At 55.2% G+C, this 13,766-nt stretch overlaps 1 protein-coding gene across 1 annotated transcript in view; it reads right to left on the bottom strand.

The window, feature by feature from the left end:
- CFAP100 (cilia and flagella associated protein 100) overlaps window positions 1–12,832 on the bottom strand; it is a gene marked incomplete at its 5' end in the record, with an annotated part of 46,101 nt that extends 33,269 nt beyond the window's left edge. The window contains 3 exons of the mRNA XM_079934355.1: window positions 3,423–3,536; window positions 12,311–12,406; window positions 12,760–12,832. Of these exons, the coding sequence (XP_079790481.1) occupies window positions 3,423–3,536; window positions 12,311–12,406; window positions 12,760–12,832 (283 nt within the window). The remainder of the gene's footprint in view (window positions 1–3,422; window positions 3,537–12,310; window positions 12,407–12,759) is intronic.
- Between the last annotated feature and the right edge of the window lie 934 nt (window positions 12,833–13,766).

Genomic DNA, 13,766 nt, shown 5'->3' with positions numbered 1-13,766 from the left:
TCTAAAATATACAAACAGCTCATGCAGCACAATATCAAAAAAAAAAACCCAATCAAAAAAATGGACGGAAGATCTAAATACACATTTCTCCAAAGAAGACACACAGATGGCCAACAAGCACATGAAAAGATGCTCAACATCACTAATCAATAGAGAAATGCAAATCAAAACTACAATGAGGTATCGCCTCACACTGGTCAGAATGGGCATCATCAAAAACTCTACAAACAATAAACGCTGGAGCGGGTGTGGAGAAAACAGAACCCTCCTACACTGTCGGTGGGAACGTATCAATAAATTGGTGCAGCCACTATGGAGAACAGCATGGAGGTTCCTTAAAAAACAATCCCAGGCAATCCCATGCCTGGGCATATATCCAGAGAAAACCATAATTCTAAAAGATATGTGCACTCCAATGTTCATTGCAGCACTATTTACAATACCCAGGACATGGAAACAACCTAAATGTCCATTAACAGAGGAACGGGTAAAGAAGATGTGGTACATATATACAATGGAATATTACTCAGCCATAAGAAGGAATGAAATAATGCCATTTGCAGCAACATGGATGCAACTAGAGATTGTCATACTGAGTGAAGTAAGTCAGAAAGAAAAAGGCAAATATATATGGCTTATATGTGGAATGTAAAAAAAGGGTACAAATGAACTTATCTACGAAACAGAAATAGAGCTACAGATGTAGAAAACAAAACATATGGCTACCAGTGGGTAAGGTGGGGGGAGGGACACATTGGGAGATTGGGATTCACGTATACACACTACTACATATAAAATACGTAACTAATAAGGACCTACTGTATAGCGCAGGGAACTCTACTCAATACTCTGTAATGGCCTGTATGGGAAAAGAATCTAAAAGAGTGGATATATGTTTATGTATAACTGATTCACTTTTCTGTACACCTAAAACTAACACAAGAATTGTAAATCAACTATACTCCAGTAAAAATTTTTTTAAAAACTGAATGTTCGCAGCAGTATTATTTGGAGTAGCTAATAACTGGAAACAACCTAAATGTTCACCTGTAGAAGAATACACACATTGTTGGCGTATGTACACAGCAGAATACACACCACAACAGCGAAGGACTCCTGCTACGTGCATGTCGGATGTGATGCTGAGAAAGAAGCCGGAAGCAAAAGAGCACAGGGTGTGATTTCACCTGCACAAGGGTCAGGAGCAGAGAAGAGGATTCCATGGTGAGAGCAGAACATGGGCTGTCCTTGGGGGAATGGATGGAAAAGTTCTAGATGGTGAATATGGGGTGGAGGCTGGACACAAAATTGTACACATTTATCAAAACTTATCAAACTGTAGCCTTGAGATTTGTGCGTTTCACTGTAATGAATGATACCTCAGTGAAGAAACACAGACAGACCACAGTGTGCACCCCTGACCCTTAACGTAACGTTCAGTTCAGTGCAAACATCACAGGTAGAAGAAACTGTCAGGTGAATGGCTGGTGGGATGTGCGATGCAGGGTCAGGCTGTCACACCTGAACCCGCAGGTCACTGGGTGGTCCACCACGAGACAGCTGAAAGCACAGAGCCCACCCAGGAAGGAGTCTGCAGACACAGGGGAACACGGATCCTATCAATCATCCTGGGTTAATGTCCAGCCAAAGGAAATGGGGGGCCCAGAGAAACAGCTTCAGTGACACCATCAGGAAGTGAACAGACACGTTTGTCTCGGGGACGTTCTATAGGATAATTAACGCCATTTCTCTACAAGCACAGAAAATGAAAAGACGTGGAAAGGGGCTCAGCTTGATTCAAAGAGACCAAAGATGCTCAGATCTCATCTGACTCCCGATTAGAATAAGTGTTCTATGGGAAGACGTTTTTGAGACAATTGGGTAAATCTGACGATGGCCTGGTTAACTGCTTACGGGCTTGTAAGAAAAGATCCCTACATTTGAAAAAGGCACACTGTAGGGATGAAATGACGTATCTGGAATTTACTTTAAAATATTGTGGCAAAATCTGCAGCAATGTGGATGCATCTAGAGATTATCACATAAGTGAAGTCAGAGAGAGAAAGGCAAATACCATATGACATCACTTATATGTGGAATCTAAAATATGACACAAATGAACCTCTCTATGAAACCGAAACAGACTCACAGACATAGAGAACAGACTTGTGGTTGCCAAGGGGGAGGGAGTATGGGGGAGGGACGGACTGGGAGTTTGGGCTTAGTAGATGCAAACTATTACATATAGAATGGATAAACCAAAGGTCCTACTGTATAGCACAGGGAACTGTATTCCATATCCTGGGATAAGCCATAGTGGAAAAGAATATAAAAAAGCACGTATATATGTGTATAACTGGGTCCTTTGCTGCACAGCAGAAATTAACACAACACTGTAGATCGACCATGCTTCAATAAAAAAATAAATTAAAAAAAAAGTAAAATATTCTGGCAAAGACAAAAAAAACAGAGAAAAAGGACAGATGAAGCAAATGTGGCAAAACCTTGTCTGCCTCCAACCTGGCAATGAGCACACAAGTTCATGGACTTCAGTCTCTACTTCTGGGCAGGTTTGGATTTTGGTAACTAAAACGAAGAGGAATTGGGGTTGGGGCAGGGTGGACTGGGAAGCTTGGCCCCAGGGTGGGAGCTCGGCCTGGGAAGGGCAGGCTCGGGGAAAATGCTCACATCTGCACATCTCTGCAGAAGGATCAGACTGGCCCGTAAGGCCGGGTTGGGGGTGGGGACAGCAAAGGAACCAGGAGGGAGTCCAGGAAGCCAGGGCGTGGAGGACACAGCAGGGGCTCAGAGGAGGAGGCACATGCAGCCAGCTGCCTCCTCTTCCTTCTCCTAACAGGTGGCAATCACGTGCCTCATTGAAAAGCTACACTTCTGAGACTCCCTTGCAGATACTGATGGGCCCATAACCAATGGAGTGTAGGCAGAAACTGCTGGGTGGGGCTTCTGGGGAAGAGGTCTTCCAAGATCTGAGTTAGCAGGTGGGCAATTTTGCCCTTCCCTTTGCTCCTTCTCCCTGCCTGGAATCAGATATGATGGCTGGAGCTGCCACAGCCATTTTGTGACCATGTGACAACCTTGTGGTTGAAAGGCCTGAAAATAAAGATGGTGGATCAGAAAGACTTGGGACCTGGTGACCTGGAAGATTTTGTAGAACTGCCGTTGGTGGAGCTCCATGGAGCCCTGGTCTGCCTCCCACGTTTCTCATTACAGGAGGAAAAATAAACCCTACTTTGTGGTTTATGTTCCTATCATTTCACGTTTCAGTAACCCAATTCCGAATGGAAACAGAAGCATTTCTCTCTGTCTGTCACACTGAAAACTAGGTCTGAAGGCATCTGGGTGCTGAGGGAGAGAGTCTGCCTCCCACCAACTGGGACCTCAACTCCCAGCTGCAGAATTACCTTTGGTTTTTTCCCCATGTTTCTTTTTTTCTTCAATGACTGAAGAAGAACTATTGTCCACGGATTCCGGGCTCTTCTCTGGGGAGACACAAAAGTAAGGGCCACAGCAAATGACTCATTGGCTTGGTACAGCTGTGAACACAGTGTGAGGCTGGGGAGACCCCAGATACTAGGACTCCAGTCCCACGGTCTCCCCTACCAGCTGACCCTCAGTTTCCACATTGGAGAGGATTATGCTGACTTTGCCAGGAGGCTGTGAGAATTGTGCAAGAGAATGGCCACAAAAATTCCTAGCACACGTGCCTGGCGCACAGAAGGCGTCTTTTGCGTCCCTTTCGGCACCCCTCTCTTTGCTCCTAAGGGCAGAGCGGGACTGTTTTTCATGGAGGCCACGGCCCCTAAGCCTTTGATGCCCACCCAGCCAGCCCTTGGGCCGCAAGCCTCCCAGGGCTTCCGAGGGCTGCAGCGGAAGACGCGGAGACCCCCTGCCCACTGCTCTCTTGTCCGCTGACACCACAGCACCAGCGGCAGGCAGGCAGCAAAGGGACTGCTGGAGCCAAGGGGATGACGAGGGGGAGAGGGACCTGCTGGTCTGTTGGGATGACGCTCCCACATCAGCACTGAATCCCCCAGAGCTCCTCTGCTCGCCAGGCATCCCCAGAAGGTCCTGCAGATGCCTGCAGCTCAGCAAAAGCGGTGCCCCAAGCTTCCCCCAGACGTGCCCCCGGGCCCCCTCCTACTCCCCTCAGCACCTGCCCCTCACCAGCCTCCGCTGCCCCCCAGGCCCTGCTTGACCCCCGAGGCCCAGCGCTCGTCCTCGACGTGCCTTTCCCGCCACCGGGGCCCGCGCCCACACGCCCGCCCTTCCCACGTCCTGCCCCCGCCCGGCTTCTTCCCGGCGTCCGGCCGCCCTCTCTCCCGTGGGACGACGGCAGCTCACACCGCCCGGCGCCTCCCCAGGCTCAGCCCCAGACCGGTCGCCACGTCCAGTCCCCACAAAGCTCGGGAGACCCGTGCTGCTCCTCAGGAACCGAGGAGACAAGACGCGAGAGTTGGGTGTCACCCGAGGCCGAGCGGGGACGTCACAGGCCCGACGCCTGCCGGCCCCGACCCCCTGGACAGTGCTGCCCTCTGGAAACGCCCGTGGCCCCGGTGCCACGAGAGAAAGGCGTGGATCTGTGCTTCCCGACGGGGCTGTGAATGGGGTCAGGCCCTCCCCATCCTTGGGCTGGGGCTCCGCAGGGATCAAGGCGAGACCCTCCAGATAGCGGGTGCTGCCCGGTGGCCCCCAGCTCCACTCTCCCCTCTGGCAGAACCAGAGAACGAGGGGTGCGTTCCAGGCGTCCTCCCGCCACCCCCAGCGCCGCCCTGAGCTCTGCTTCCTGGGTGCTGTTCCGAGCGGCCAGCCTGGGTCCTGTGCCTGGCCCTCTGACCCGCCATCCTCCTTCTAGTTTATCCCAGAGACACGTGGGAATCACGCACAGGTGTCGACCGCCGCGCCGGAGGAAAAAGCGAACACTGGGAAGGGAATTAGCCCTCAGTAGAGGAGGTGCGGTGGATGCTGGTGTGTCATTCCGTGGGCACAGGGCGTGGATGTGGACGGTTAAATGGATGTGCACGTGGAGGGCGGCTGCCCAGATCAAGCCCCGGGGGGTGCTCGCTGAGCCGCTCTGCCTCGTCCCCTGCCCCCCGCACTTCAGCCACCCAGCCTCCCTGGGCCCCTCACACAGGACGAATGGTGCCTGCCCCAGGGCCTTTGCACAGAGGGGCTCCCCGACTCCCGCCACACCGGACAGTGTGAATTTCCTTCTGTCCCAGCTCCTGTCTTCCTCTCTGAAAGCACCCGAGTCACCTGTTGCTTCCTTCTGCCTTCCACCCCTGAATCCCAACCTCACGAGGCTGGTTCGGCCCACAGCCGTCCTGGTACCCAGTGGAAGCGGTTGAGGAACTGGCACAAACGAAGGAGAGCGTGCAGGGGTGTGAGTGTTCCCTCACAGCCCTCGGGTACAGGAAAGTCACAAGCCTTTAGCTCCTGGGATGCCCACCCTTCCCCTGCAGGCAACTGTGCACCGGCCACCAGCTCCCCTGCCAGCCTGGGCTCAGTGGGGCACGGGGAGCACCAAAGCAGCCACGCCCACAGCCCAAGAGGAAGGGAGCGGGGAGCCACGCCCACAGCCCAAGAGGAAGGGAGCGGGGAGCCACGCCCACAGCCCAAGAGGAAGGGAGCGGGGAGCCCCTGCTAGCGACGTGTCTCTGCCTGCTGCATGCTCGTTGGCCACCTGCGCCTCTTCTGTGGAGAAACGTCTATTAAGCTCTTTGCCCACTCTCTAACTGGGTTGTCTGTTTTCACTCGTTGTTGAGTTTCAGGGCTCTCCGTGTGTTCCGGATATTAACCTCTCATCAAAGCTTTCCTTAGGTGTCTGCCTCCCAAAGCCGGCGAAGGGGCCGACAGACATGGCAGGGAAGCTATGGCAGCTGTGGGGCTGAAATAATGACCAGCCTCTGCGCGGCCCCTCAGCAATGAAACACACAGCCCCCATCTGGGACGACGAGGTCCTTGCTGCCCACCCTGGCACCCACAAGCCACGGCGGGAACTCAGGCCACCCTCCCCACTGCTCCGGGACCGGAGACTGGGGACCGGCAGCCCCTCCACCAACTGCCAAAGGTCACCAGGATCTCCCGGCCTCTCCATTTAGTTCTCTCCTGGAAGCCGCGGAGCTCGTCCGGGGTTCTGACAGTTCCTGCCTGCTCAATGCTCGTTTGTGTGGAGAGAGTGACTCCCAGGTCTTCCTGCTGGGTCGCCTCCCGTGACGTCACCCCATTCACAGATATTTTGTTCTTCTAGACGCCAGTGTGGACGGAACTGCCCCTTAATTTCCATGTTGGATGGTGCACTGCTGGTGTACAGAAACACAACTAATTCCTGAGTGCTGATCTTGTACCCTGCAATGTTGCTAAATTCAGGTATTAGCACAGGTAGCTTTCTTGGGGATTCCTGGGCATTCTCTACATATAGGATCTGTGAACAGAGTCTCCCCTCTTCCGTCCCCATCTGAAGCCCTTTTACTTCCCTTCCTTGTCTGAATGCCCTGGTGAACCTCAGCACGGTGTTGAAAGGCACTGATGAACGCGCCTGGTCTTTGGGGAAACCTTGCAGCCTAACAGAATTTTACTGAAGGCTTTTTAGGTGCCGGGTTCTGGAGACGCAGCAGCGTAAGAGGTACAGAGCAGCCCCTGCCCTCATGGAGCCGACACTCTACTGGGGAGAGAGAGAAACAAGGTAAGTAGGGAAAGGTCAGGCAGGTCGGGGACGTGCTAAGGAGGGAACAAAGACGGGCACAGCGAGGAGAAGCGCGGGGAAGGTGCGGCCGCCCCGTGACTGAACTGCACGCGGGGCTCACTGCGGGGCCTCACGCTGAATAAACTCCTGAAGGGAGTGAGGGGGACGGAGCCTCAGGGGGAGGGCCTTCTGGGCAGGGGACCCTGCACGTCTGTCCCAGCAGCACAGGCGGCCAGTGGCGCGAACGGGACGAGCACAGAGAGGACAGCTGCCTATCACCCTCCCCCCAAACTCTCCAAAAGCGGGCGACGCCTCCGTGTCCTCGACCTCTGCACCCCAGCCCGGCACAGAGCAGCTGTGCTCATGCCCGGCCCGATCTTGCAGCTCCCCAGATGAAGGTTGGGTCACTTAAAACCAGGGCTCCTAGGCAGGAATGTACAGTGGAGAAAGGACAGCCTCTTCAATAAGTGGTGCCGGGAAAACTGGACAGCTACATGTAAAAGTATGAGATTAGATCACTCCCTGACACCATACATAAAAATAAGCTCAAAATGGATTAAAGACCTAAATGTAAGGCCAGAAACCGTCTAACTCTTAGAGGAAAACATAGGCAGAACACTCTATGACATAAATCACAGCAAGACACAGCAAGATCCTTTCTGACCCACCTCCTAGAGAAATGGAAATAAAAACAAAAATAAACAAATGGGACCTAATGAAACTTCAAAGCTTTTGCACAGCAAAGGAAACTATAAACAAGACCAAAAGACAACCCTCAGAATGGGAGAAAATATTTGCAAATGAAGCAACTGACAGAGGATTAATCTCCAAGATTTACAAGCAGCTCATGCAGCTCAATAACAAAAAAACAATCAACCCAATCCAAAAATGGGCAGAAGACCTAAATAGACATTTCTCCAAAGAAGATATACAGACTGCCAACAAACACATGAAAGAATGTTCAACATCATTAATCATTAGAGAAATGCAAATCAAAACTACAATGAGATATCATCCCACACCAGTCAGAATGGCCATCATCAAAATATCTAGAAACAATAAATGCTGGAGAGGGTGTGGAGAAAAGGGAACACTCCTGTACTGCTGGTGGGAATGTGAATTGGTACAGCCACTATGGAGAACAGTATGGAGGTTCCTTAAAAAACTACAAATAGAACTACCATATGACCCAGCAATCCCACTACTGGGCATATACCCTGAGAAAACCATAATTCAAAAAGAGTCATGTACCAAAATGTTCATTGCAGCTCTATTTACAATAGCCCAGAGATGGAAACAATCTAAGTGTCCATCATCAGATGAATGGATAAAGAAGATGTGACACATATATACAATGGAATATTACTCAGCCATAAAAAGAAACGAAATTGAGCTATTTGTAATGAGGTGGGTGGACCTAGAGTCTGTCATACAGAGTGAAGTAAGTCAGAAAGAGAAAAACAAATACCGTATGCTAACACATATATATGGAATTTAAGAAAAAAAAATGTCATGAAGAACCTAGGGGTAAGACGGGATTAAAGACACAGACCTATTAGAGAATGGACTTGAGGATACGGGGAGGGGGAAGGGTAAGCTGTGACAAAGTGAGAGAGAGGCATGGACATATATACACTATTAAACGTAAGGTAGATAGCTAGTGGGAAGCAGCCGCACAGCACAGGAAGATCAGCTCGGTGCTCTGTGACCGCCTGGAGGGGAGGGAGGGTGGGAGGGAGGGAGACGCAAGAGGGGAGAGATACGGGAACATATGTATATGTATAACTGATTCAGTTTGTTATAAAGCAGAAACTAACACACGCAATTATACCCCAATAAAGATGTTAAAAAAAAAAAAAAAAAAAACAGGGCTCCTAAACCGCCAAAGTCAACGACTGAACCCGGCCCCCATGCCCAGGGTCAGCAGCGGCGGGGGAAGGCACGTGCACACGCGCTGGCGGAGCACGCAGGCCGACAGCCAGGCCTCAGCAGGGAGGACCCCTCCCAGCAGCCCCCTCCCCCCACCCACACGGGGAAAAACACTCGGCCGCTCAAGGGATGGCCCCCAGGCCCCGCCCCCGCGAGGAGCCCCAGAGATGCGGGGACCAGCTGCAGGCCAGGTCTCCCGGAAGGGGCTCTGCACTGAGGTCCTGCAGCCCTGCCCCCGCCAGCCCCGACTGGGGAGCCTGGGGCCCACTCTGGCGTTGCCGGCCACTCTGCCAGGCCAAGGTCCCACCAGGCATCCTCTGCCCTCTGTGCCAGGGCCAGGCCTTGCCCAGGGTCTCGAGGGAGCCGCGGCCAGTGGCCCCCTGCCCAAGGGGGACGGAATGGCACCCCAGCCACAGAGTCGTAAAACCCAGACACCAGGCTGTGTCCTGCTCAAACCCTCCCCGTCATCCCCACGGAGCCCAGCGGTCCCCCTACGCCCACAAGGCCCTGCACGCTGGTCCATACTGGCCTTCTGTCTCTTCCGCCAGCCCTCATGCCCATTCCCACGTCAGGGCCTCCGCTGTCCTCGCCCACTGCCTAGGACACCCGTCCACGCATTCATCTTTCAGGACAGTGACCCACAGGTGTCGAATGTCGCTTCCTCCCAGAGGCCTCCCCGCCCCCTGGACTGCAGCAGATACAGAACGATCGCCCGATTCCCAGCGTCTGCGTCCCTCGCCCCAACCTAAGTCCCAGGACGGGCAACTCCATCAGCGCTACTCACCTGAGTCCCCAGGGCCTAGGACCCATGCCCACACACAGCCGGCACTCACTAAGCACGTGCAAATGAGGAACAAACCCAGAGCCCACTCCTCCCGTGTTCCATCCCAGCTAAGTCCTTGCCCACACCCCCAGCCACCCCTCACCCTGCAGCCTGCAGCATCCAACTCTGGCCCCACGCATGCAGACGCAGCCCAGGCCCTGGAGACGGGCGGTGGGCGCGCTAACAGCAACGGTGCAGACACTGCACCAGCAACATGGATGCGCCTACGGTTGGCAGAGCTGCACGTGTGCCCAGCCCTCCCGCCCCACGGCAGCCCTCGGGAAGACAGGCTGTTCCTCCTCCACAGATGGGGCAGCTGAGGCTGACCGAGGCGACCCGAGCAACTAGGTGTGTCTGACGCCAGTGCCCCTGCCCGCGGCCTCTGTCTGCGGCTGGGGTCCAGACGCCCCACCTGCACCTGGCCCAGGCTCGGAGTTCAGTGTCCCCAAGCCCCTCCCCCCCAGAAGGCTCAGGCTGTTCCTGGCCCCCACCGTGGTCGCCAGCCCCTGTGGCCGAACCCAGGATGCCAGGCTCAGCAGTCTTCCTGGCTTGAGCCCCAGTCGACACACCCTCACCCAGGTCGACTTCCCTCACCCGCCTTGCTCAGCTCCCGCGCCCAGCCCAGCCTGCCAATGCCCTGGGTCTGTCGGCTTGGCCGTGCCGGCCTGGCCTGGTTTCCTAATGCACAGACCCTCAACCCAGCTCAGGGACGCCTCCTGCTTGCTTGTCACCTCCACGGGTATGATCACAGAATCTTGAGGGCCACAGGATGCCCTCCATCTAACCAGCCCCTGGGACCATAGAGTCGATCAGCATCGTTTATAAAGCTCTCAACTGTCTTGTGAGCGCGCCTGTGTTGCATTGTTTCGGGTGCGCATTTAGAGTTGATTTGTTATCTGTCAACATTGCAGAGCTATCTTTTTTTTTCTCTTTTTGGTAACCCCATTTCAGCCTTCGTTTTTCAATTTACTAGGGAGCAGAGTAGGTGAGAGGCAGAGCACACGGTGTAAACGCGTGACCGCTGCTGAGGGCAGCCCACCAACAGCGAACTGGTTCAAGAATTCTACCTGCACACGGGGCTCGCTCTTTGCCGCAAGCACTAAGGGTGTAAGGGAGCTCGACGGGGTCATAAAGAACTGTCTCCACCACGTCTGGGTCAACGGGAAGCAAGGCCCGGGAAGCGTCGCTGCTGTGTGGCCGTTTGTGCGAGAAAGGACAGGCCGCCTCTGCGCATTTTCTTGTACGTGCACAAGGCGTGAGCGTGGCGGGTGTCACGCGTGGAGGGAGACGGAGACATAGCAGCCGCCACGTTGGGAGGCAGGTAGGGCTTTTCACAAGGGCGGCTATCGACACACTTTTGAATCCGAACCACAGGAAAATTAAACCAAAAGCTGAAGAAATGCACAGCGTGCAGACAGCGGACGTTGTGCCCCTCCCGCCCCCTCAGCCCCAGCGGCCTGTCACGTGCCACGCAGCGGGAGCACCTGGCCGCGCACGTGTGCCTCCAGAGGGGAAGGGCTTCGCACGGGGGCGGGTCTGCGCAAAGCTGAGCCCCACCTCCGCGGCGGCGCTTTCCTCAAAGCCTGTTTGGGGTGCATTCTGTCCCCCCCAAAACGAATGCTTTTGAATATCTGAAATCCTAACTCCCAGGACTTCAGAATGTGAGCCTGTCCAGAAACAGGGTGGCCGCAGATATAACTAAGACGAGGTCATGCTGGGCTACCGTGGTTGCCTAATACCATATGCCTCCCGTCCTCAAGAAAAAGGGGCTATTTGGAACACACACACGTAGAACGCCACGTGAAGACGAAGGTACACGCTGAGCTGATGCTTCCACACGCCCAAGAACCCCAAAGATCGCCAGCAAACCCCCAGAAGCTGCGAGAGAGCATAGGACAGAGTCCCCCCCTCGCGGCCGCAGAAAGGAACCAGCCCTGCCCACGACACCTCCATTGTGGACCTCTGGGCCCCAGAACTGTGAAAAGACACACTTCTGTTATTTAAGCGCCCGGCCTGGGGCGGGGCTTTGTCACAGTGGCCCTAGGAAGCAAAACATGCAGTTTCTAGGGAACCTGGCAAACCTGGGATTTCTGGTTCGCGGCCTGATTTAGAATCACTGTGGCCCTTGATTACATCTAGACCTCACTGTGCAGACCCGCAAGGCTGCCTTTGACGCTGAGAGAGCCCACCCCAGCCCAGAACTTACTGTTGAAACTTATGCCCTTGGAGACCAGAGGAGGCAGGACCTTTGACATCCGGGCGAAGGAGGGAGCGCTCACCGATAAGCTTGCAATTGGCTAAAGCAGATTCCAACCTGGGGAGAGAGACGCGGCCTGAGCCAGCTGGGCCCGCCCCCAGCCCCCGGCCCACGCGCGGGGTGGCTGGGAACAGCGGCACTCCCTGAGGGCGCGCCACGAGGCCCACACCTGCAGTTCCTGGCGTTCCGTACGACCTCGCTCCCCTCCTCGGCTCGGTTCCAGCCGCCCTACCTAGTCTTCCTGTTCCCAGATCAGGCCTCCCCCACACCCAGCCCTGAGCTCAAGCGTCACCCCTCCGGAGAAGCATCTTCTCAACACCCCATCCACTCCCATTTGACCGATTACCAATACTTGATTTATCACTTTGACAATCGGTTGATTGCCTGTCTGCCCCTAGAACGTAAGCTCCACGAGGACGGGGTGAGGCACTGATTCGTGCCTTCTCAAGCGTCTGGCCCCGCCATGGCGCTTCTTAAGTACTGAACGAGTTTGCATTTTGCAGAGGCGGAGGCGAAGCGGCAAGCTGTCCGAAGGCACACAGCCAGGAAGGGCCCAGGCTGGGACTCCAGTCCAAGGTTCCTCGACTCCAAAACTTGCACCCTTCCAGCCACACTCCGGCTGCAGCCTCCACGAAAGGAACCGTGTACTCGGGCAGGACGGGGTCCCCCCACACCCCCGTCTGGGCCGTCGGGCCTACGGCAAGGGTGACCGGGCCGAGAGGCAAGAAGGGTGCCCAGATGGCTGGGTATGTGATAAGGCCAGTAAAGTACGGGCAAGGAAGGGGGAGAGCGTTGCAACGGGGGCTTGGAAGGGCGCCCGAGGTGTGCGGCCCCGCCCCGCACCACACTACGCCCCGACCCCGCGCGCCCCCAGCCCGGGTCCAGCGCGCACTCACGGGATCCGCACGACCGCGCTCGCTCCGAAGCCTCTGCGCACCTGGACTCGTCTCCCTGAGCCCGGGCCTTCGGTTTACGTCGCCATGGCAACCATTCTCCCGGCAGGCGGGGCTGTGACGTAACAAAGGCTCCGGGGGCCCTGCTGCCCACGAGCCGCAGGGGGGCTGCGCAGCTCAGAGCAAGCGCCCGGCCCAGGTTTCTTTCCTTTCTCGGTCTTCACCATTCCGCCCCCCTTCTGCTCATTTCCCTTCATTCTCTGATTCATTTTTTCACCGGGCACCAGGTTGCTCGTGGTACGAAAATATACCTGGTCCTTCCTGCGGAGTGGACCTCACTTTCTAGAGGGGCGGCTCTTAAAAGTGTGGTATCGGGCGGCAGCATCACACATGCTGGGAACTCGTTAGCAAAGCAGATGTTCTGCCCGGCCGAAGCAGAAGCTGTGGGGGCTGCGGGGCCCGGAGATCTGGGCTGTAACAAGCCCGCCAGGAGGTGACTGCGGTGCTGGCTCAGGTTGGAGAACCACCGCTCCAGACGGTGCATGAGACATAAAATAAAGGCAGAGTGACAAATCTGTCAGTAAAAAGAGGGAGGGATCCCGGTTAAATCGCCCAGATTCACCAGCTGTTGTGGCCACGGGCACCAGGGTCTGCCCTCTGCCTTCCCGGCTGAGGGCCCCCTTTCCCCCCAAAACAGCAGGAGGCCCCTCCTTGAGATTTGACCGTGGCCACCATTTCTGCCCACGCATCTCGGGGATTTATAGATTGACAAGGGCACAAAGTACTGTAGTGCCAGTGGGAGTCCCAGCAGCTCCTGGGTCTGCCCAAGGCGGGATTAGTGGGTGGGGAGACCAGTTCCACGAGTGGGAGGGGGGAAACCCGCGGGTGGAAGGAGCGAGAATCCCTGAATCACCCCTGGAGGGGTGGGACCCAACAGGCAGTAACCACGGTGTTCTTCGTACAAGGCAGGAAGTTCTATTGTGTTAAGCCACACATGGGATTTGTGTGTGTGTGCACACGCGTGTACGTATGGGGGAGTATATGTTACAGCAGCTGGTGTCGGGTGCCCTGAGCAGACAAGTGTCTCCCCCACCCCCGGGACTCTCACAATCTACTGATCCAGCCGCTGCCTGACTCTGCAGCCCAGCCTCCTTGCTAGCT

This window comes from Stenella coeruleoalba (assembly GCF_951394435.1).
Source record: "Stenella coeruleoalba genome assembly, chromosome: 10".
Lineage (NCBI taxonomy): Eukaryota > Metazoa > Chordata > Mammalia > Artiodactyla > Delphinidae > Stenella > Stenella coeruleoalba.
Note: the sequence above shows the minus strand (reverse complement) of the source record. Positions and strands in the feature narration are given on the sequence as shown.